Source organism: Pelophylax lessonae (genome assembly GCF_965119305.1).
Source record: "Pelophylax lessonae genome assembly, chromosome: 6".
Classification (NCBI taxonomy): domain Eukaryota; kingdom Metazoa; phylum Chordata; class Amphibia; order Anura; family Ranidae; genus Pelophylax; species Pelophylax lessonae.
The window spans coordinates 307,586,008-307,610,587 of NC_138773.1; the positions used below are offsets into that span (position 1 = coordinate 307,586,008).

At 44.1% G+C, this 24,580-nt stretch overlaps 1 protein-coding gene across 1 annotated transcript in view; it reads right to left on the bottom strand.

Annotated features, from left to right (window-relative positions):
• Positions 1 to 20,845, bottom strand: part of PNKD (PNKD metallo-beta-lactamase domain containing) — a 219,116-nt gene extending 198,271 nt beyond the window's left edge. Inside the window, exon 1 of the mRNA XM_082260110.1 lies at positions 20,689 to 20,845. Within this exon, the coding sequence (XP_082116236.1) occupies positions 20,689 to 20,816 (128 nt within the window). The 5' untranslated portion in view covers positions 20,817 to 20,845. The remainder of the gene's footprint in view (positions 1 to 20,688) is intronic.
• Between the last annotated feature and the right edge of the window lie 3,735 nt (positions 20,846 to 24,580).

A 24,580-nucleotide genomic window follows, 5' to 3' on the forward strand; every position in this document is an offset into this window, starting at 1 on the left:
ATGAGAGAGAGAGGGGAGATGAGAGAGAGGGGGGGATGAGAGAGAGAGGGGAGATGAGAGAGAGGGGGGGATGAGAGAGAGAGAGGGGGGATGAGAGAGAGAGGGGGGATGAGAGAGAGAGGGGGGGATGAGAGAGAGGAGGGGAGATGAGAGAAAGAGGGGGGATGAGAGAAAGAGGGGGGATGAGAGAGAGAGAGGGGGGTGAGAGAGAGAGAGAAGGGGGGGTGAGAGAGAGAGAGAAGGGGGGGTGAGAGAGAGAGGGGGGATGAGAGAGAGAGGGGGGATGAGAGAGAGGGGGAGATGAGAGAAAGAGGGGAGATGAGAGAAAGAGGGGAGATGAGAGAAAGAGGGGGATGAGAGAGAGAGGGGGGTGAGAGAGAGAGAAGGGGGGGGTGAGAGAGAGAGGGGGGATGAGAGAGGCGGCTCTAGCAACCAGTAGCCAATAGAGTCTCAGGTGGTGGGGGTGGCTTTTTTGCTGCCCCCTGCAAAGTGCTGCCCTAGGCCTGGGCCTTGTTGGCCTAGGCCAAAATACAGCACTGGGAAGGGGCCATCCCCAAACTCTTCCCACAAAGTTGGGAGCATGAAATTGTCCAAAATGTCTAATGGGCCATACACACTATACAATTTTCTTTAGACTTTTTCCTTCAGACTTACCAAAACCATATAATATGAGGTCAAACCTAAACACTTTCAATTTGTATGCAATCAGGCCGGCCCTTGCACTACATAGAAAAAGGTAAATCTAAAGGAAATCTAACCACAAAAGTTGTATAGTGTGTATCCAGCTTAAGAGTTCCCTTCACTGGAACTAAGGGGCCAAGCCCAACCCCTGAAAAACAACCCCACACCATAATCCCCCCTCCAACAAATGGTTTGGACCAGTGCACAAAGCAAGGTCCATAAAGATATGGATGAGTGAGTTTGGGGTGGAGGAACTTGCTTGGCCTGCACAGAGTCCTGACCTCAACCCTTTCCCTCCAACTGGGAAATTCTTAGAATCAACTGCAAACACACAGGAGGGCGCAACCACCCCGTGCATTGCCATAAATAATTTTTATTTAATCCACATAGACAAATCGCTACTCACATGCAGGTACTTACAGTATATACTTGCATGTGAGTATCTATGTGTCTGTGGATTAAAAAAAAATATTTATTTATGGCAATGCACGGGGTGGTTGCGCCCTCCTGTGTGTTGTTTATTCGTTCCTATGATCCGGTCACAGCCACATGATCAGATCGCTCTATAGGATCAGCTCCAGTGACCTCAGATTCTTTGTGCTGCTGGGAATTCTGATTCAGTGCCGGATGATAATTCTACACCCACTACTCCCCCGCCTGTGTCTTCCCGGGAGGATATACAATAAACAGAGGAGATCTAGGTCACAATGCTAAAGATCAGAAAAAAACTGCTTGGATCTACAGAGTTCACGAAGGTGCTGGGTGGGGGAAGGGCACCGATGGACCACATGGTACACCAGTAGGTGGTGCCCCCTGGAGGTAATGATGTCCATGCAGGGGCTTCATGCATCAGATCTATTCAAACGGTTGCAGCCGGCCTTCCCTCCAGTCTTGCACAGTTGACGAGCGGCTCCTCTCCTGGACTGAAATGGCTTCCTCCGATTTCACCGCACACTGTGAGCTTCTCACAGTGTTCATTAGAAGCCGCAGCAAGTAAGACAGAGCCCCGCCCCATTTCCTGGCTGGGGGACATCCAGCATTATTTATTCTTTCCTCCCTTGGCTTTCAGTTCTTTCAATAATGGAGGCTTAGCATTCTGTTTGCAAAAGTAGTGCCCACTCCTGCAGACTGACATCCATCCATTAAGGCACATGTGTCAAACACATGGTCCACGGGGCTAACCTGACCCTCCAGTTAATTTCATGTGGCCCTCACTCACCTCTCCAACATCTGCGGTGCTGTGGAGGACAGAACTCCTCTGCCAGATCCTGTGTGCTTCTCTCTGCAGCCACTGAGAGGCTTGTCTCTGTTCCTCCTTCCCCCCTTGTCTCAGCAGTCAGTAGCAGAGAGGACAGAACTCCTCATACAGATTCTGCGCCTCTCTGTGCAGCCGCACCACCACCTCATCTCCGCCTCCCCTGGTCTCAGCATTCAGCAGACTCCTGCCCTCCCTGGTCCTACTCCAGACCCTGTACTTTCTGCTTCCCAGCTTCTTCCTGGCAGCAGCACATGGTGTGTGTGGGAGGGCGGTATCACTGTGATATAGGAGAGGGTGGGGGGACTCTTGACTTCTGACCGTGGGGGGGGGGGGTTGCTCTGGACTACTTGTCTTGAAGATACAACCAGCCCTTTAAAGGAAATCAATGCTGATGTGGCCCACAATATGGTTGAGTTTGACACCCCTGCATTAACCGCTTGCCAACCGCCCGCCGCAGGCAGGCTGACTTGGCTGCGCAAATCAAAGTATTGGTACGTCGGTTCACGGGAGTGGTGCTGGGGCCGCCGGGCACCCGCGATCGCTCCCCGCTGAGAAGAACGGTAGGCTGTTGTAAACACAGCTGACCGTTCTTCTCCCTGGAATGATCACAGAGCCCCTGTAATCCTATATAGGATCGCAGGTCTCTATGGTAATTTCATAAGCCCATCCCCCCATACAGTTAGAAAACACTCCCTAGGTACACATTTAACCCTTTGATCACTACTGGGTTAACCCCTTCCCTGCCAGTATCATCATTACAGTAACATAACAGTGCATATTTTAGCACTGATTACTATAGTAATGTCACTGGTACCCCCAAAAGTGTCAAAAATGTCAGTTAGGAGTCCGATCTGTCCGCCGCAATGTCGCAGTCCCGCTAAAAATCGCAGATCGCCGCCAATACTAGTAAAAAAATAAATTAAAAAATAAAAATGACAAATCTTTTTGTAGACGCAATAACGTTCTTGCAAACCAATCAATATGCTTATTGAGTTTTTTTTACTAAAAATATGTAGCAGAATACAAATTGGCCTAAAATGCTGAAAAATTGGATTTTTAATTTTTTTTTTTTTTTTCGGGAATGTTATATAGCAGAAAGTGAAAAATATTGTTTTTTTTTCCCCACAATTGTCGCTCTTTTCTTGTTTATAGTGGGAAAAAAAAAAAAAAAAATCGCACAGATGATCAAATACAACCAAAAGGAATCTCTGTTTGTGGGGGGAAAAAAAGGACATCGATTTTATTTTGGTACAGGGTCGCACGACTGCACAATTGTCCGCTGAATCGCAAAAAATGGCCTGGTCATTAAGAGGGCAAATCCTTCCGGTCCAGAAGGGATTAAGGCATTGATGATATTTGCGTACCTCCTCCCAGGAGCCATCCCACTGCTTGCATTAGGACTGAACTCGGTTGAGAGGAGTACTGATGTAATGTTTTCGGGAAGCCCCGCCCACCAGCCATGATACGCATAAATTGCATAGAGAAGCACAGAGGCCGAGCGATGGCATCACTGGTATGTAATAAAATTTAAAGGTTTTTTTAAAAATTAATTAGCATGCTGGCGAGGGGGGAGGAAGGACCGAGGGGGAAAGCAGAAATGAGCAGAATACATTTCAGCTTTGAGTTTGCTACAATGTTTCCCATTTTTCTACAATGATAGATTAGTAAAAGTTACAGAAAACGACAATATCTTCCTTGTAAACTCCTCTCTATATACTGCCTGCAGCCCATTGGCACACAGAGCTTCCATTCATGACTTACCACCATGCTGGAGATCCGACTGTTTGCACAAGCACACCCTCTATTGTACAATCTCTGAATGATCACTTTATAAACGGCTATTCCCCTCCGTCATTGACAGTAACTGCCGATTCCCGATCCAAACAAAGCGCCTGACCCAAAAAGCTAACAATCTAAAGGATACAAAGTATTGGAAAGGGAGATGCATTCTCATTTTAAATTTGGACTCTATTAAGCTTTTGGTTCTGGGTAGAGCATGGAAAGTTCAGATCCGCCATCTGTTACCCCAAACAGAATTTCCTCTCACTTCCTGTCCTGGTGACACGTCAGGAAGCGCACAAATACCCCGATAGGAATACAAACAATCAGGACTGGACGAACGTTCCAATTTTCACCCTTCTGAAGTTTCTGAATGCCTTAATAAATCACACCGGGGTTGATTTACTAAAACCGGAGAGTGCAAAATCTGGTGCAACTCTACATGGAAACCAATGGTGCGGTCCGTCTGCCGCCCCCCGGCCCATGGAGTACTAGCCGCCACTGGTAAAATGCGGGAAGAAACAGAGTGACACAAAAAGGCCTCTTTCACACTTGTGCGACTTGTCCTGCGCTTTGGGGCTGCAAAGTCACATGACAAGTCGTACGCCATGATTTTCAATAAGTACCGTTCATATCTGTGCGACTTCAAGTTGCAGTGACTTTAAAGTAGTCCCTGCATTACTTTGGTCCGACTTTGGTGAGATTTGAGGTCCATAGACTGCACAGGAATTGCCTCAAGTCAAGCCAAAGTCGCACGACTTTCAGGTTGCACAAGTGTGAAAGGGGCCGCATTTGTCTCTTGCTGGTGGAGCCGGAAGGGTTAAAGTTGTTGGTGAACGGATCGGTTGAACTTGGAGCGATTGTGGAAATGTGATGAAATCTTGTGATGTGATGAGAGGAGATGTTCACACTTTCTCTGTACATGTGATCACACTGCCGGTGAGGAATTCCTGGTGTGACTGCGCGGCTACGGCACAAACATCGCCTGACTCCCCTGCCATAGTGAGAGGTCTGCACACACACTTCCCCCTCTATACTAAGGCTCCGCTCACATGTAGGCATTTCCGATCGCGAGCAGAATGGGCGATTCTGCCCACGTACCAAACTATTGGCACCCCAAACGCGGTGCGGTTTTGCTGCAATTGTTGCCCGACGAATCGCTGTAATATCGCACAAACAGAATCGTGGGAACCCTGACGCCCAAAAGAAGCATGCCATGCCAGCGGCAAAGGGCCAATCAATATCGAACCCTACGGACTAAAGTTCATGTGTGCGTAAAGCCAGGTGTCCCAATACTTTTGGATACACACACCCACATACATACATACATACATACATACATACATACATACATACATATATATATACACACACACACACACACACACACTTATTTTTTACGTTCTATATAAACCACTACCCCTATGTAATAGCAATTAATGTTGGGGGTGCTTACACATACAGCATGCCATCCATCCCCATTGAGGCACACTGACATTAAATTGACAAGTGTCCTTTCTTGGGGCACAAAATGGCAGTTAATGTCACCTACTGGTGAAATCTGGTATTACAGCATGACCTTAAAGCGGAGTTCCGGGCACAGAAATGATTTTTTTCTGAACATACCCCCGGGACAGTCAGGGCTAGTACATTCCACAATGGATAGCCTCTGATCTGTCCCGGTTCGCACTTACCTTTTAGAAGAAATACTTACTTAGAAAATTTCTTCCACAGCGTTTCCATCTCTCTTGTGGGCAGCTGAAGCCGGCGCGGTCCTCTTCTCTGTCTTCTTCCGCGTCTTCGTGTCCCAGAATGCACTGCACCGGCCCCTCTCCTCACTTCCGGTGCGGCGCCGCATTCCTAAACAGCTTCTGGGTATGCCCAGAAGCTGTTTAGCAGGGGAATGCGGCGTCGCCCGGAAATGACAAGCGGGGCCGGTGCCGTCACATTGATTCCTGGGAGCGATGACGTTTAGCTCCCAGGAATCATCGCGAGGCAGGAAGTGACGGGGTGAGCCTCGGCGCTGGAGGAGGAAGCAGTCAGAGGTGAGTATTTACGATCTTCAATAAAAAGGTGAGTAAACAAAAAAAATAAAAATAACTATCCAATTCCTTTTCAGGTGCGGCATACCTAGCGGAGGGGCACAAAAAAAAAAAAAAAATTTTTGTGCCCGGAACTCCGCTTTAAATTACCACCATTTCCTACACGGCCCAGTAGCTTTGTAATTGGCCTTCCATCTTCAAGAGCCAAGTCTTTCAGGGAAAATTGAGTCAAGAGACCCCCCCCCCCCTGCAGGGCCACATGAGGGAGGTGACAACACTTGCAGGCCCTAACATCTGCCTCGCTTTCAACTGCTACTGAACATCAGCACACGGTTTCTCGGTTTCTCAGCAGATCACACATCCTGAATTTAAACAGTCTTATGACTTCCAGAGGAATGAAGCAAAACTGAAAGGATGTTAATACAGCGTATAATCAGCTGGGATGATCCTTTAACACGCCCTGCGCGCTGTATCTGTGCATCTCGCGGGCGAGAAATTATCAGGTTATAATGAGGTCAGAGAGAGAGAGAGAGAGAGAGAGAACGAGAGAACGAGAGAACGAGAGAACGAGAGAGAGAACGAGAGAGAGAACGAGAGAGAGAACGAGAGAGAGAGAGAGAGAGAAAGAGAACGAGAGAGAGAGAGAGAGAACGAGAGAGAGAGAGAAAGAGAACGAGAGAAAGAGAAAGAGAACGAGAGAAAGAGAAAGAGAACGAGAGAAAGAGAAAGAAAACGAGAGAGAAAGAGAACGAGAGAAAGAGAAAGAGAGAAAGAGAAAGAGAACGAGAGAGAAAGAGAACGAGAGAAAGAGAAAGAGAACGAGAGAAAGAGAAAGAGAACTAGAGAAAGAGAAAGAGAACGAGAGAAAGAGAAAGAGAACGAGAGAGAGAGAGAGAGAGAACGAGAGAGAGAGAGAAAGAGAACGAGAGAAAGAGAAAGAGAACGAGAGAAAGAGAACGAGAGAGAAAGAGAACGAGAGAAAGAGAAAGAGAACGAGAGAAAGAGAAAGAGAACTAGAGAAAGAGAAAGAGAACGAGAGAAAGAGAAAGAGAACGAGAGAGAGAGAAAGAGAAAGAGAACGAGAGAGAGAGAAAGAGAAAGAGAACGAGAGAGAGAGAAAGAGAAAGAGAACGAGAGAGAGAGAAAGAGAAAGAGAACGAGAGAGAGAGAAAGAGAAAGAGAACGAGAGAGAGAGAAAGAGAAAGAGAGCGCGAGAGAAAGAGAGAGCGCGAGAGAAAGAGAGAGCGCGAGAGAAAGAGAGAGCGCGAGAGAAAGAGAGAGCGCGAGAGAAAGAGAGAGCGCGAGAGAAAGAGAGAGCGCGAGAGAAAGAGAGAGCGCGAGAGAGAACGAGAGAGAGAGAACGAGAGAGAGCGAGAGAGAGAGAGAGAGAGAGAGAGAACGAGAGAAAGAGAGAGAACGAGAGAAAGAGAGAGAACGAGAGAAAGAGAGAGAACGAGAGAAAAAGAAAAAGAGAAAAAGAAAAAGAGAAAAAGAAAAAGAGAGAAAGAAAGAGAGAAAGAAAGGAGAGAGAGAGAAAGAGAGAGAAGAAATAGGAGAGCCGCGTCAGCAGCTTAGAGAGTGTGCAATCAAGTGTGCGAGTCCTGTGTTTGTGTCAAGTAATTTCTCTCCCAGCGCAGAGCTTATGTAAGAGCCAGGATGGGGTACGCCGAGGAACCGACTCATCCACATCACACGGCTCAACATTCACCGAGCCTTATGGTGCCCATACACTAGACTACATGTGTCAAACACATGGCCCGGGGGCCAAATCTGGTCCTCCTGGCCATTTCATTTAGTCCCCACATGTCACATGTCTCCTGCAGCTGTGGCACCGCCATCCTCTCCACCCCCACCTTGTCTCAGCAGTTGGCAGCAGAGAGGACAGAACTCCTCCACCAGATCCTGCTCTTCTCTCTGCAGCCACGGAGAGGCTGGTCTTGGCCCCCTCCCCTTCTCAGCAGTCAGAAGCAGAGAGCAGGGCAGAACTCCTCCTACAGATCCTGCACCTCTCTGTGCAGCCTCCCCTAATGTCAACATTCAGCAGACTACAGCCCTCCTTGGGTCCTCCTCCAGACCCTGCACTTTTTTCTTCCCAACTTTGCAGTAGCACAAGATAAGGGGGGTGCAGTGTAATGTAGGGAAGGGCCCCCACCCTTGACTTCTGATGGTGGGAAGCTCTCGACATCTGATGTAAGGGGGAGTGGGGTGCTCCCACAGAGACAGCCGGCCCCTTGAGGGCAAGCAGAACGCTGATAGGGCCCGTGATGAAATGGAGTTTGACACCCCCGCACCAGACGAAAAAATGTTCGAAAAAATCTGTCATTTGGACAATTTGGACGGGCCGCCACTGGAGCGGACACGGACCTGTCATCCGCCTGTTCAGCAGGGATCAAGGGAGTGATCACCCACTGAGCTAGCAGAGTCTGCCGAGCGAATCCACAACAATAATAATAATAAATATATTTAAAAAAAAAAATAAAAAAAAAAAAAACACAGCTAATTACCTTCCAGATTATTTAGCGCCGGTTCACATACACGCGACGCTACTTCCCGGGGCGACCTCCGAGATCGCGGTGCGAGCAGCGCGCCGCGACCTCGGAGCGGCCGCCACGGACTTCATAACATTGAAGTCTATGGCGGTCGCCTCCGGGTCGCCCCAAAGAAGCTCCGGACCCTTTTTCTAGGTCGGAGCGACTTGTGTCGCTCCTATTAGAACGGGTCCACAGCTTCCCTATGGGAGGCGACCTGCGGCGACCTGTGAGGCGACCAGGTCGCCTCACAGATCGCCCTAGTGTGAACCGGGACTAAAAATAAAATAATAATAAATAAATAAACACAACATTTTCTTTGGAAAGTAACCACAGCATGAGTAGGAAAGCCTGTCCCTTGCAACATTGCAGTGGACAGATCGGACCCCTAACTGACATTTGTGACACTTTTGGGGGGACCAGTGACATTACTACATTAATCAGTGCTAAAAATATGCACTGTTACTGTAATAATGACACTGGCAGGGAAGGGGTTAACCTAGGGGTGATCAAAGGGTTAAGTTATGAGGTGGCACTTATGGGCACTGATGAGGAGGTACTAATATGCTGCACTAATGGGCACTGATAGGTGGCACTGATGAGGAGGTACTAATATGCCGCACTAATGGGCATTGATGAGGAGGTACTAATATGCCGCACTAATGGGCACTGATAGGTGGCACTGATAAGGAGATACTAATATGCCGCACTAATGGGGAGTTAATATGCCGCATTAATGGGCACTGATGAGGAGGTACTAATATGCCACACTAATGGGCACTGATAGGTGGCACTGATGAGAAGGTACTAATATGTTACACTAATGTGCACTGATAGGTGGCACTGATAAGGAGATACTAATATGCCGCACTAATGGGCACTGATGAGGAGTTACTAATATGCCGCACTAATGGGCACTGATAGGTGGCACTGATGAGGAAGTACTAATATGTCGCACTAATGGGCACTGATAGGTGGCACTGATGAGGAGGTACTAATATGCCGCACTAATGGGCATTGATAAGTCGCACTGATAGGTGGTACTGATAAGGAGATACTAATATGCCGCACTAATGGGCACTGATGAGGAGTTACTAATATGCCGCACTAATGGGCACTGATGAGGAGGTACTAATATGCCACACTAATGGGCACTGATGAGGAGGTACTAATATGCCACACTAATGGGCACTGATAGGTGGCACTGATGAGGAGGTACTAATATGCCGCACTAATGGGCATTGATGAGGAGGTACTAATATGCCGCACTAATGGGCACTGATAGGTGGCACTGATGAGAAGGTACTAATATGTTACACTAATGTGCACGGATAGGTGGCACTGATAAGGAGATACTAATATGCCGCACTAATGGGGAGTTAATATGCCGCATTAATGGGCACTGATGAGGAGGTACTAATATGCCACACTAATGGGCACTGATAGGTGGCACTGATGAGAAGGTACTAATATGTTACACTAATGTGCACTGATAGGTGGCACTGATAAGGAGATACTAATATGCCGCACTAATGGGCACTGATGAGGAGTTACTAATATGCCGCACTAATGGGCACTGATAGGTGGCACTGATGAGGAAGTACTAATATGTCGCACTAATGGGCACTGATAGGTGGCACTGATGAGGAGGTACTAATATGCCGCACTAATGGGCATTGATAAGTCGCACTGATAGGTGGTACTGATAAGGAGATACTAATATGCCGCACTAATGGGCACTGATGAGGAGTTACTAATATGCCGCACTAATGGGCACTGATGAGGAGGTACTAATATGCCACACTAATGGGCACTGATGAGGAGGTACTAATATGCCACACTAATGGGCACTGATAGGTGGCACTGATGAGGAGGTACTAATATGCCGCACTAATGGGCATTGATAAGTGGCACTGATTGGCAATTTTGTTTTAATAGAAAACAGCCACAGCCTGAGTAGAAAAGTCCGTCCCTTGCCAGCATGCTGCAGAGAAGCAATGAGTTAGATCAAGAGCTCTCCAATGAAAAGTGGAGCATGAGCCTTGCTGATTGCAGTGCTCTAGCTGGGACTTAGCAGGGAGCATGTCAGACCTCTGCAGAGAGACCACCGATTCCTACACACAGAACGTGGCTCCTTCTATACAGCATGCTAGCAGGGGACAGGCTTTTCTCCTCCGGTTGTGGCTGCTTTCTAGTAAAAAAAAAAAAATATGAAGACTTGCTATTTTGCTTTGAAGCACCTGCTGAGCTGCAGCTACAGCACTGCTATCATCAAGGCTCATGCTCCCCTTTTATTGGAAAGCTCTAGCTCTAACTGTAGACCTCTGCAGAGAGACCACTGCTTCCCCATGGAGAGCGAGGATCCCTCCCTGCATTATGTAGGCAGAGACAGTGGTGGATTTTGGTTTTCTGCTGCCCTAAGCAAGACTAAAATCAGACAACCCCCCCCCCCCCCCCCCCATCTAAATTTGTCCTATCCCAGCTGCTTTACGATTGCGCACGCCCATGCAAAGGTGTCAAATGATGTAAATTTTACTATCCATAGACAATGCTTTTTAAAGCCTTTACAGGCTACCACTTTATATTTACAGAGGAGGTCGGGTGCCAGAATTATTGCCCATGATCGGACCTTAGCGGTGATACCTCACGTAGGACGATAGCCGTTTGTGTACGTGCGGGACAGACACGTGCATTTGCATATGTGTGCAAGCACAGGAGCACTTTAAAGCGGAGTTCCGGCCTCAAAAAATCGGAAAAAAAAAAAATTAGATTTTGGGCCATCTGCTTGCTGAGAGCAACCTGAAAAAGAAATGGATACTTTTTTTTTTTTTTGGTCACTTACCTTATTATAGAAGAAAATATACTGACCTTCCTTCCACTTCCTCCCTCTGCGGCCGCGGCCCGCCCCGTCACTTCCGGTTTACTGTTAGGAACAGCCAATCGTACCCGATCCTGGCTTAGCTTGGCTGTCCAGCCAGCCGGCATGTCGATCGGGTCTCCTGGTGGGACGGGAGAGCCTGAGGGAGCTGCGGAAGGCGGCTGGAGGAGGGGGGGGGGGCTTTGAACGTCCCCTCCCACTGCTTGTCATAGCAGTCCAGCAGCTAGTAAGCCGCTCTGATTGCTATTACAAGAGAGCCGACCACAAGCTCTAAAAAAAAAAACTATACTGGGGTGAAGCCTGCAGCTGTAGACATCATCCATGTACAGGCGCCGCCCCCCTAAAAAATGCCCCACGAAGGCAAACGCCTTACTTGCCTCATGGTCAATACCCCCCTGGGCAGAGGACTGGCTTCTTCTCTCCTCAGGCTGTGGCTACTTTCCATTAAAAAAAAATAAAAATAAATAAAAACTAAGAATTGCACTACAATCAGCAAGGCTTGTGCTCCGTTTTCATTGGAAAGCTCTAGCTCTGACACACTGGGCTAAATGTCAGACCACTGCAGAAACACCACTGCTTCCCCATGGAGAGCGAGGATCCTTCTCTGCATTATACTGGCAGGGGACAGGCTTTTTTTTACCCATGCGGTGGCAGCTTTCTATAGAAAACAAATTGTAAGACTTTGCACGGCTTTGGTTTAGATGCCCCTCATAGGTGAGCGTAGCCTATTGCATTCGGATTTGCACCCAAAGCTCAACGCATGGTACAAATCACTCACTGTGTTAATGTGGAATGTTGATTTGTGGCGCTACCTATTAGGAGGGAATGTGTAACAATATGTGAAAGGAAATCTAAAATTAGTAAAAAAAAAAAAAATCATAAAATGTTGCCCATGTAGTGGTGTTTTTCATAAGGTGCTCTTGTGCATAAATAAATATATATATATACCAATTGCAAATCACAAGTACAAGTATAAGATACCACATGTAAATGAATATGTGCAACATGCTTATGAAAGTGCTATACGTGCTAAAATTAGTGCCGAGAATACAAATAATCCCAAAAAATCTCCAAAGTGCTTACCAATCCCTGGTGTATAATTGCATATGCCCAGTATGTGCAAATAGTGCTCCAGATGACGTCCTAGTGACGAAACGTGTAGGGTGGATACTAGCGTCAATACGCAACTCCCGGTTTTTGTGGTTCTTGGCCGTGGAACGCGGAAGTGCCACAGTGAACACTGACTGCTGAACTAACTTATTTACCAATAAATAAACTTGTTTACTAATTTTATTTATTTATATATATATTTTTTCACATATTGTTACACATTCCCTCTTAATAGGTAGCGCCACAAACCAACAGTCCACACTAACACTCTGATAGCGTACCCCAAAATCTTTTAGGGGTAATTTTGTGGCAGCTGATACCTTCAAATTTTTAGTAGTTTTTTAGTAGTTTTTCCATACCGCAGTTCCTACTAGTGTGGGACATCGGTCCCACACTGTCCCCACCAGTGCTGCTAACCAGTGCCTATTAGTACTACTAATTAGTGCCCACCAGTGCCACCTATTTTTTTTTTTATTCCAGGTACTTATATAGCGCTGTCAATTTACACAGCGCTTTACATATACATTGTACATTCACATCAGTACCTGCCCTCAAGGAGCGTACAATCTATGGTCCCTAACTCGCATACATACACAGTAGGGCCAATTTATTTTTTATTTTTTATACAGGATCCAATTAACCTACCAGCATGGCAATGCTGTCAATCAGTGCCTCCTATCAGTGCCCATCGGTGCTGCCCATTAGTGCCCCATCAGTGCTGCCCATTAGTGCCCCATCAGTGCTGCCCATTAGCGCCCCATCAGTGCTGCCCATTAGCGCCCCATCAGTGCTGCCCATTAGCGCCCCATCAGTGCTGCACATCACTGCCACCTATGAGTGCCTCATCAGTGCTGCCCATTAGTGCCCATCAGTGCTGCCCATTAGTGCCCATCAGTGCTGCCCATCAGTGCCCATCAGTGCTGCCCATCAGTGCTGCCCATCAGTGCCGCCTATAAGTGCTTCATCAGTGCTGCCCATTAGTGCCCCATCAGTGCCGCATCATTAGTGCCACCAATCAGTGCCGCCTCATCAGCACACATCAATAAAGCAGAAAAATTACCTGTTTAGAAACATTTTTTAACAAACTATAAAAATAGTATTTTTTTTCCAAAACTGTCTTTTTTTTAGCTTGTTTAGTAAAAAATAAAAAACCCCAGTGATGATTAAATACCGCCACAGAAAAGCTTTATTTGTGTGAAAAAAAAATGATAAAAATTTCATACGGGTACAATGTAGCATGACTGCGTAATTGTCATTCAAAGTGTGACAGCCCTGAAAGCAGAAAATTGGCATGAGCAGGAAGGGGGGAGTAAAAGTGCCCAGGGGGGAAGTGGTTCAGATCCCCGGGAGTAAGTAGCATTGTGTTTGCGCCCGCCCCCAGCATGGCATCATTGTCCTCACCGATACAAGAGACAACATTACTTTTTGCGCTCTTTATATTGGAGTTTTTTGCACTCTTTATATGGGAGTTTTTTTGCACTCTTTATATGGGAGTTTTTTTGCACTCTTTATATTGGAGTTTTTTGCACTCTTTATATTGGAGTTTTTTGCACTCTTTATATTGGAGTTTTTTGCACTCTTTATATTGGAGTCTTTTGCACTCTTTATATGGGAGTTTTTTGCACTCTTTATATTGGAGTTTTTTTGCACTCTTTATATGGAAGTTTTTTGCACTCTTTATATGGGAGTTTTTTGCACTCTTTATATGGGGAGTTTTTTGCACTCTTTATATGGGGAGTTTTTTGCACTCTTTATATGGGGAGTTTTTTGCACTCTTTATATGGGGAGTTTTTTGCACTCTTTATATGGGGAGTTTTTTGCACTCTTTATATGGGGAGTTTTTTGCACTCTTTATATGGGAGTTTTTTTGCACTCTTTATATTGGAGTTTTTTGCACTCTTTATATGGGAGTTTTTTGCACTCTTTATATGGGAGTTTTTTGCACTCTTTATATGGGAGTTTTTTGCACTCTTTATATGGGAGTTTTTTGCACTCTTTATATTGAAGTTGTTTGCACTCTTTATATGGGAGTCTTTTGCACTCTTTATATGGGAGTTTTTTGCACTCTTTATATTGGAGTTTTTTGCACTCTTTATATTGGAGTTTTTTTGCACTCTTTATATGGGAGTTTTTTTGCACTCTTTATATGGGAGTTTTTTGCGCTCTTTATATGGAAGTTTTTTGCACTCTTTATATGGGGAGTTTTTTGCACTCTTTATATGGGGAGTTTTTTGCACTCTTCATATGGGGAGTTTTTTGCACTCTTTATATGGGGAGTTTTTTGCACTCTTTATATGGGAGTTTTTTTGCACTCTTTATATGGGAGTTTTTTTGCACTCTTTATATTGGAGTTTTTTGCACTCTTTATATTGGAGTTTTTTACACTCTTTATATGGGAGTTTTTTTGCACTCTTTATATTGGAGTTTTTTGCACTCTTTATATGGGCAGTTTTTTGCACTCTTTATATGGGAGTCTTTTGCACTCTTTATATGGGCAGTTTTTTGCACTCTTTATATGGGAAGTTTTTTGCACTCTTTATATGGGAGTTTTTTGCACTCTTTATATGGGAGTTTTTTGCACTCTTTATATTGGAGTTTTTTGCACTCTTTATATTGAAGTTTTTTTGCACTCTTTATATGGGAGTTTTTTGCACTCTTTATATTGAAGTTTTTTTGCACTCTTTATATGGGAGTTTTTTTGCGCTCTTTATATGGGAGTTTTTTGCGCTCTTTATATTGGAGTTTTTTGCGCTCTTTATATTGGAGTTTTTTGCGCTCTTTATATTGGAGTTTTTTGCGCTCTTTATATTGGAGTTTTTTGCACTCTTTATATGGGAGTTTTTTGCGCTCTTTATATTGGAGTTTTTTGCACTCTTTATATTGGAGTTTTTTGCACTCTTTATATGGGAGTTTTTTGCGCTCTTTATATTGGAGTTTTTTGCGCTCTTTATATGGGAGTTTTTTGCACTCTTTATATTGGAGTTTTTTGCACTCTTTATATGGGAGTTTTTTGCGCTCTTTATATTGGAGTTTTTTGCGCTCTTTATATGGGAGTTTTTTGCGCTCTTTATATTGGAGTTTTTTGCGCTCTTTATATGGGAGTTTTTTGCACTCTTTATATTGGAGTATTATTGGTTACAATGAGCTGCGGAGGAGCAGTGATAAAACACAGCGGTGAATTCCCGCACACGTGTGGGGACAGTTTGAGCCGTGTTTCCCGCACACGTGTGGGGACAGTTTGAGCCGTGTTTCCCGCACACGTGTGGGGACGGTTTGAGCCGTGTGAACCCGGTAAAACAACAACAAGGAGGTGAAGTGACGTTTTTGTGGTTTGTTTAGAAGCAAATAGCGCCAAGCTAATCTCTATACCACCCAGCAGCCTCTCCGCTCTGTCCCCGGCACACAGCGATGAGGACGAGCGGACAGATTGTGGTCGGATCTCTTCCTCCGGCTGTTTGTCTCTCTGTGGTTTACTATTGTGATGTTCACATTCATGCGCTGACCACGGCCAACGCCACGTGCTCTATACAGGCTGACGGGGACATTGCATATACATATTAACCCTTTCCTTACTCCCCTGCTACATAAATGACGTACGATCGTCACACCGCCGCGAATGTCCAAGGGCCCCTAAACACCACGTCTGCTGGGCTGCATTCTGATCCAACACAATAGAATTCATTTACTAAAGCTGGAGAGTGCAAAATCTGCTGCAGCTGTGCAGAGTAACCAATCAGCTTCCAGATTTTTTTTTGTAAAAGCTTAATTGAACAAGCTGAAGTTAGAAGCGGATTGGCCGTCATGCAGAGCTGCGCCAGATTCCGTACTCTCCAGTTTAAGTAAATCTCCCCCAATAACAGGCTGATACCAATTGTTTCCAGTGGGCCCAGCTCCTACCAGCGTGCTGCAATGCATTAAAAACATGTCTTATGCTAGGTTCACACCTATGCATTTTTTTAGTGCGTTTTGCAGTTTGCAGAAACGCACTACAGTCTATTTACCATGATTTCCTATGGTATGCGATCACATCTATGGGTTTTCCAGCCAGTGAGTTTTTGGAAAGGGTCAGGGTCTTTCTCCCACCCCCTGCAGCAGATTGGGTTTTGCCTGTAATAGACCCACATCTAAAACACAAATGTTGCATTTTTGATGCATTTTTTTCCTTTTAATAACAAACTGTAAATAGCTGGTTGCTAAGGAGTGGGCGGGGAAGCCAGCCGCCATGTCCTTAACAACCGATGGGTTATCACTTATTAGTGGGGCTTCCGTGCTGACAACTCAATGCAATAACAAAAATTCCTGGGAATTAAAAATAAATAAATAATGTTGAGGGCATGTGGCCTGGTATGGTTCAGGAGGAGGGGGGCGTTTACTTGTCCCCTCCCTTTCCAGACCTGCCGGGTTGCATGCTCAGATAGGGATCTGGTATGAATATGAATATGGGGGGGAGCCCCATGACATTGAAAAAAAAAAGAAATGGCGTGAGGTTCCCCCCCCCCCCCAATCCATAACAGGCTCTTCAGGTCTGGTATGGATTTTGAGGGGCACCTCATGCCAAAATTATTTTTTTTTTAAATGGCGTGAGCCCCCCCCCCCCCCCAATCTATACCAGGCTCTTCAGGTCTGGTATTGATTTTGAGGGGCACCTTAATGCCAAAATTATAGAAAAAAAAATTGCCTGAGCACCCCCCCCCCCCTCCAATCCATACCGGGCTCTTCAGGAGGAAGAGAAAAAGGAGGAGAAAAAGGAGGAGGAGGAGAGGAGAAAAAGGAGGAGGAGGAGAGGAGAAAAAGGAGGAGGAGGAGAGGAGAAAAAGGAGGAGGAGGAGAGGAGAAAAAGGAGGAGGAGAGGAGAAAAAGGAGGAGAAAAAGGAGGAGGAGGAGGAGGAGGAGGAGGAGAGGAGAAAAAAGGAGGAGGAGGAGGAGGAGGAGGAGAAAAAAGGAGGAGGAGGAGGAGGAGGAGAAAAAAGGAGGAGGAGGAGGAGGAGGAGGAGAGGAGGAGGAGAGGAGGAGGAGGAGGAGGAGGAGGAGGAGAGGAGAAAAAAGGAGGAGGAGGAGGAGGAGGAGAGGAGAAAAAAGGAGGAGGAGGAGGAGAAAAAGGAGGAGGAGGAGGAGGAGGAGGAGGAGGAGGAGGAGGCGGAGGAGGAGAAAAAGGAGGAGGAGAGGAGAGGAGAAAAGGGAGGAGGAGAGGAGAAAAGGGAGGAGGAGGAGGAGAGGAGAAAAGGGAGGAGGAGGAGGAGAGGAGAGGAGAAAAGGGAGGAGGAGGAGGAGAGGAGAGGAGAAAAGGGATGAGGAGGAGGAGGAGGAGGAGGAGAGGAGAAAAGGGATGAGGAGGAGGAGGAGGAGAGGAGAAAAGGGATGAGGAGGAGGAGGAGAGGAGAAAAGGGATGAGGAGGAGGAGGAGGAGAGGAGAAAAGGGAGAGGAGAAAAAGGAGGAGGAGGAGGAGGAGAAAAAGGAGGAGGAGGAGGAGGAGAAAAAGGAGAAGAGAAAAGAAGAGAAAAGAAGAGAAAAGAAGAGAAAAGAAGAGAAAAGAAGAGAAAAGAAGAGAAAAGAAGAGAAAAGAAGAGAAAAGAAGAGAAAAGAAGAGAAAAGAAGAGAAAAGAAGAGAGATTCTCCCCTCCCCCAAGGATTTACAGAAAACAAGAAACAAACACACACACCACATTCTGGACTGGACACCCCAGTAATAGTCTGCTCAGCAGAGCATCGCTCCTCAGCACATTTCTGCCATCAGACAGTGCAGTGTAATTATACGTCTGTCACCTACAGAGAACACTCAGTGCAACTCTCACCTACTGAATGCTGATTATTGTCACAGGGGCCAAGGACAACACAAGACCCCCCCAGACTTCTCTGTATTCCCTCCCCTACAATTAAAGTGAAGGAATGTCATCAGCACTCATAACAAATCACAATTAACAACCCCCCCCCCCCCGCCCCCTCTGGATACAGAAAATGAATGACAGGAATAATGGAGCATCATTCATGACACAGATATCATCCCTGCACCTCGATTATCCCTGTTATATTGTATATACACAGTGCTACCATTATTTATACATTGTATGGGGACAACTGTTACATTGTATTTACGCAGAGATATTATTGGTACACTATGAGACCACGGTTACATTGTGTGTATGCATTCAGTATATCACACCCACAAACAGATCCCATTATTGATACATTGTATAGGGACCACTGATAAATTGTATAGACAGAGAGGTCAGAGTTCTGTGTAGGGTGATAGAATATTCCATCCTGACAGTCAGGTATAGAGGAATGTCCGGGGTTAATACACATCAATCATTCCGAACACACATGACCAGGTTATGGATAATAAGAATAAATATATACTGAGATGTCAATGTCCATACAATGTATACAACCATTGCTACATTGTATATAGAGATATTATTAATAAATCGTATGGAGACTAATGTTACATTGTAAAATAAGAGATGTCAATATTGGCACATTGTATACACAGAGATCCCATTAGCGATCCTTTGTATAGGGTGCAGTGTTACATTGCAGAGTTCTGTGTAGGGAGAAGTAGGAGGTGATGGGTGATTATATATATATATATACACACACACACATATATATACACACTCCATATACTGTCAGTCAGTCAGGTATAGAGGAATGTGCAGGGCTTATAAATAGACATCAATCAATCTGGACACACAGAACTCAGGGAGCTGCTAAATAAAGATTAGATCTACATTACATACCGCACCCTGCTCTGCTACACCACAATATATATATATCACTGGATAGCAGGCAGTGTCCCCGGGGTTCCATGTGAACTACAGATCCCAGCACACCCTGCCATCACTATACATAGACTGACCCAATATATAAAGTTCATACTATGCACACACATATATAATTATACAGTATATACCACAGTACAATACACACATTCTCAGTGCCATCATCATATAATGACTGATCTGTCACCTGTCACCGCAAAGTATAGAAGCAGGTTTAGAATCCTCTGCCCATGCTTTATATAAAGAATATATGTTGTCTGTGTGTGTATATTATATATTAGAGAGATAGAGAATATAAATTTATATGGTGTGTGTGTACATAGAGCATATGCTGTGTGTGTGTGTATATTTATATATATTGCTTATGATGTATATAGGATATGTAAGGTATGGTGTATGTATAGTGCACATGGTGTATATATGGGGTATAGGGTATATGGTGTGTGTATATATGTTGGAGTGTATATATTGTATATATGGTACAGTAGTGTATATGGTGGAGATATATATATATATATATATATATATATATATATATATATATATAGTATTTGGTGTGTATATAGTGCTTATGGTGTATATAGGATATGTATGGTATATATATATATATATATATATATATATATATATATATATATATATATATATATATATATATATATTGAAGTGTATGTATGGTATTTATGATACAGTAGTGTATATGGTGGAGAATATATATATATATATATATATATATATATATATATATATAAGGTATGGTGTATGTATAGTGCACATGGTGTATATATAGGGTATAGGGTATGTGGTGTGTGTATATATGTTGGAGTGTATATATGATACAGTGGTGTATATGGTGGAGAATATATATATAGATATATATAGTGCTTATTTATGGTGTATATAGGATATGTATGGTGTGTGTGTGTGTGTATATATATGGTGTATATAGGATATATATGTAATATATAGGGTATATGGTGAGGTGTTTATATGGTATAGTGTTATAAGGTGTATATATAGGATATCTATTGTGTATATAGAATATATATGTGGTATATACATTGTGTATATAGGGTATATATGGTGTATATGGGATACATATTGTGTATAGAGGGTATATGGTGTATATGAGATATATATGGTGTGTAGATATGGTGGATATGGGATATATATTGTGTATATAGCATATATATGGTGTCTATAGGGTATGTGAGATATATATTGAGTGTACAGGATATATAGTGTGTGTATATATGGTATATTGTATATGAGATATATTATATATATATGGTGTATATGGTGTAGATATGGGAGATATATATGGTGTATGTATATATATATATATATATATATATATATATATATATATATATATATATATATATAGTGTGTATGGGGTATATATAAGGTATATGAGATGTATATGGTGTAGATATGGGAGATATATATATATATGGTGTATATAGGATATATAGTGTGTATGGGATATATAAGGTATTATATGAGATGTATATGGTGTAGATATGGGAGATATATATATATATATGTGGGGGGGTGGAGTGTCTGTAGATGGGGCTGATCTCGGCAGATGACAGCTCCCCTCCCCCTCCCCCGATCTCCGCACACACTCACGCGATCTTGAAGAGCGGTCTCTCGGTGCGGGCCATGATTCTCCGGGGGATCCGGCGGAGGAGAATAGCGATCCCACAACACGAACAGCCCAGCAGCAGCACGGACACGAACATCAGCAGCGCCGGCATAACACTCCTCCAGGTGTCCCCGCCCCGCCCACTCCGATATGCTCCTCCCCCTCCTCAGCGCGCACACACCCCCCTTTGCTCAGACGATGGATCTCTAATACAGCGCTGACAGCGAGCGCACAGCGACCTCTAGTGGATAAAATGGGGTACTACGTGTGCATGGAAGAAGCGCTTTCTGCATATTTCTTCTATTAAAGGGGAGCTCCAGGCAGACAGCTGAATATACAGATAGCATTCCTATGGAGGAGATGTTTTACCTGCAATAGATTTTCTTTTTTTTGTCCATCCAGTTCTGAGATTTATACAGCTCTGTCACAGAGTACAGTTACGTGTGGCTGGGAAGGGGACCTGATTTTGCTCTGCTGCATTTAAAGGGGTATTCCACTTTTCATACCATGCAGCCAGAGGGCAGTAACAAATGGGCAGTTTTAGCCCCCCCCCCCTTAACCTAACACAGCGGGCGGAGGGGGTTTTATACACGCAGCAGCACAAATGATCCCCGGGTCACATCTGGTGGACATCGCTGCTGCGTAACACAACCCATTAAAAGGAATGGGGCCATACTGCAATCAGTCTGCAATGCAAGCAATGTAATGTGAACGTGTGGGCTTTTCAGGGTTCAAACATTGCAGTGAGAAGGCAAGATATTGCCTCCCAGCCACCAGTCAACAGCCTTCTAAAAAGCGATCTACCGCGAGTCACTTTTCAGAGTGAAAGGTGGCCCACCAGTATAAAGGAGCTCTAAGTGTAACATGGAACGTTGTATTCCCCAACCTTCCACTTACCTGAATCACGGGATGCTTCTCCCTGCCCATATCTGCTTTTCATTTTTTATTGTTTTATTTTGGGTGCATTTATTATATATTTTACAAAAAAATGGGGAATTACTGCGCTAAAAATGTTAGTAGAAATATGAAAGAAAACAAGTGATAAAGTGTATAAAGCAGCTAGCACAAGATCCACAGACAATGATCAAAAAAAACAATATACAGTAAAACCTTGGATTGCGAGCATAATTCGTTCCGGAAACATGCTTGTAATCCAAAGCACTCTTATATCAAAGCAAATTTTCCCATAAGAAATAATGGAAACTCAGATGATTCGTTCCACAGCCATTTATTCATAAGTCTTTCAGTTTATAGTCTATATAAAAAGATTATAGCAATGTGATAAGTTGTCACCATAAAATGTCCATCCACAAATGGCGCCTCCACACAGGGTTTAGAAGCAAAATCCAGCAGGAGCTACAGAGTATAAAAAAGAAGAGAGGCGCCTCTAAGTGTAGCAGTATGGGGACATTTAATGAAAGTACAACATTTAGCAACTCACATGGTTGATTGATTAAAGAGGCACCTCTAATTATGCAGGCATCCGGGGTAAAGCTGTCCACATAGACTATCTTCTGAACCACTGGCTCTCACCGATGTCAGTCTGCAATTGTGATTGAGAAGACAGATGTGCCTGTTTTAATCATCAACCATGTGAGTTGCTAAATATTGAAGCTTCATTAAATGTAACAATATTGCTACACTTAGAGACGCCTCTCTTCTCTTTTATACCCAGTTGTGACATGACGCTACTTGTATATCAAGACATTGCTTGTATATCAAGTCAAATTTTTTAAAAAAAATTTGCTTGTCTTGCAAAGCGCTCTCAAACCAAGGTTTTACTGTAATCAAAAAGTGCAGCGCTAAATTATAAATAATGACACAAAAATGACTTAAAGTTCATTCAGAGAAAATAGGGGTGACTAAAGAACCCAAAAGAAAAGTCCAGTTTAGACAAATCCAAGAATATAAATGTGATGACATTCCTTCTTCCTTGTGACACCCAGGGAATGTGTAGAGAGGGGACACCTCAGTGCACTAATGTGAGAAGCAGCTTACCAAACAGCCATGGCTACTAGGCATGATCGAACTTTTGAAAAGTTCGGTTCGACCAGAACACCCGATCTTCCCAAAAGTTCGGCCCGGATTTCAGAACCCCATTGAAATCAATGGGACCCGAACTTCGGTAATCAAAAAACACCATTTTGAAGCCCTAAAACCCAATACATGCCCCTAAAAAGTGCCTAGGGTTCTGGGTCATGCCCCAGAGACTATTAATCACACAAAAAAAAGTTCTTAAAAATTGATAGAGAGCCAATTATTGAAAAAAAATAAAATAAATGAAAAATAGAGATTTTTTTTATTTTGACTTTGGGTTTAGTGTCTGGGGGGTCTAAAAAGTGTACCTGTGAAGTTTCGGCTCTGTAGCATGTCCAGAGCCATAAAAAAAAAAAAGATTGTTTGTATTATGTCATTTATAGAACAGGGATATGGCTTCGCTATTTTCACACCTTGCCGGTTTTGTAGCAAGCGTTTTTTTGGGCATTTTTTGGGGGTTATTGGAGGCAGGCATAACATCAGAACTTCTATGTAGGGGTATATATACACACACACTTATATGTATATATACCCATACACATATATAGGTGTGAAAGTAGCAGAACACTATACTTGCGCTAATGAAATAATTAACACCAATATGGCTCCGCTCCTATCACACCTATATTTGTGTAAAATACATATAAGTGTGTGTGTATATATACCCCTATACAGAAGTTCAGATGTTTTGCCTGCCTCCAAAGAACCCAAAAAAATGCCCAAAAAAATGCCAGCGCCAAAAAAAACCGCCCAGGTGTGTTTTTGCAGCAGGCGTTCTTTTGGGCATTTTTTATATATATATATATATATATATATATATATATATATATATATATACACACACACAAGTTTAGATGTCATGCCTGACTCCAAACTTGTCCTCAAAAAATCCCTATAAACGCCTGCAGCCAAAAAGCAGGCTGACAGGGGAGAAGCCATATCGCTGCTCTGAAAGTGACCTAAGAGAAACAATGTTTTCTCTATAGCGGTCACCCTGATATGGAAGGGTTTGGTCACCCTGCCATAGCAGTCACTGTCAGTTCACCCTACACTACAGTCACCCTGGCACTTAACACTTTCCCTACAGAAACTAAATTTTTGCATCTAACTAAAGTGGAAAATAGTACCCTAACTACACTAGATATCCCTTTCCTCACACTAATAATTGCTAAATGACACCTTTAAAGTGAAATTATCAGAACTGCTTCCACTCTCTTCCCCGTCCCTGTATTACAATGCTAGGAATTTGGCGGGGCTATCTTATATACTGGGGGGCGTATTCACTAATGATTGGCCTAGGGACCCCCTAGTCACTCCAATCACATTCCTAGCATTCTCCTGCCCCCTCAATTGGCTTTTACTAATGGTTCTGGTCCAATCACAGGCTTTTAAAGCCCATTTCCTGGCCCATTGCATTTTGGTCGGTTCTGGTTGCCGAATTCCGAACTTTTTCAGCAAAAAGTTCTAAATTCGGCCGAACCTCGAACAGTCAATGTTCGGGTCGAACCAACGGTCGACCCGAACCGTTCGATCATCCCTAATGGCTACTCAAATGAATGAGACAGCCTCACCAGATACAGCATAAATCTCAGGAACTCCAAGAGATCATGGGTAGCGCTGAGAGATGGTATATTCCTCAAGGTAGCTCCATAGAAATCAGGTGGGGGTCTACCACTTCTTCAGTCCTGAGAACATCTGCAGCAGCAGGATCATCTTAGATCTGCTGCTGCTGAGTAGCCATGGCTTTTTGGTAAGCTGCTTCTCACATTAGTGCACTGAGGTGTCCCCTCTCTACACATTCCCTGGGTGTCACAAGGAAGAAGGAATGTCATCACATTT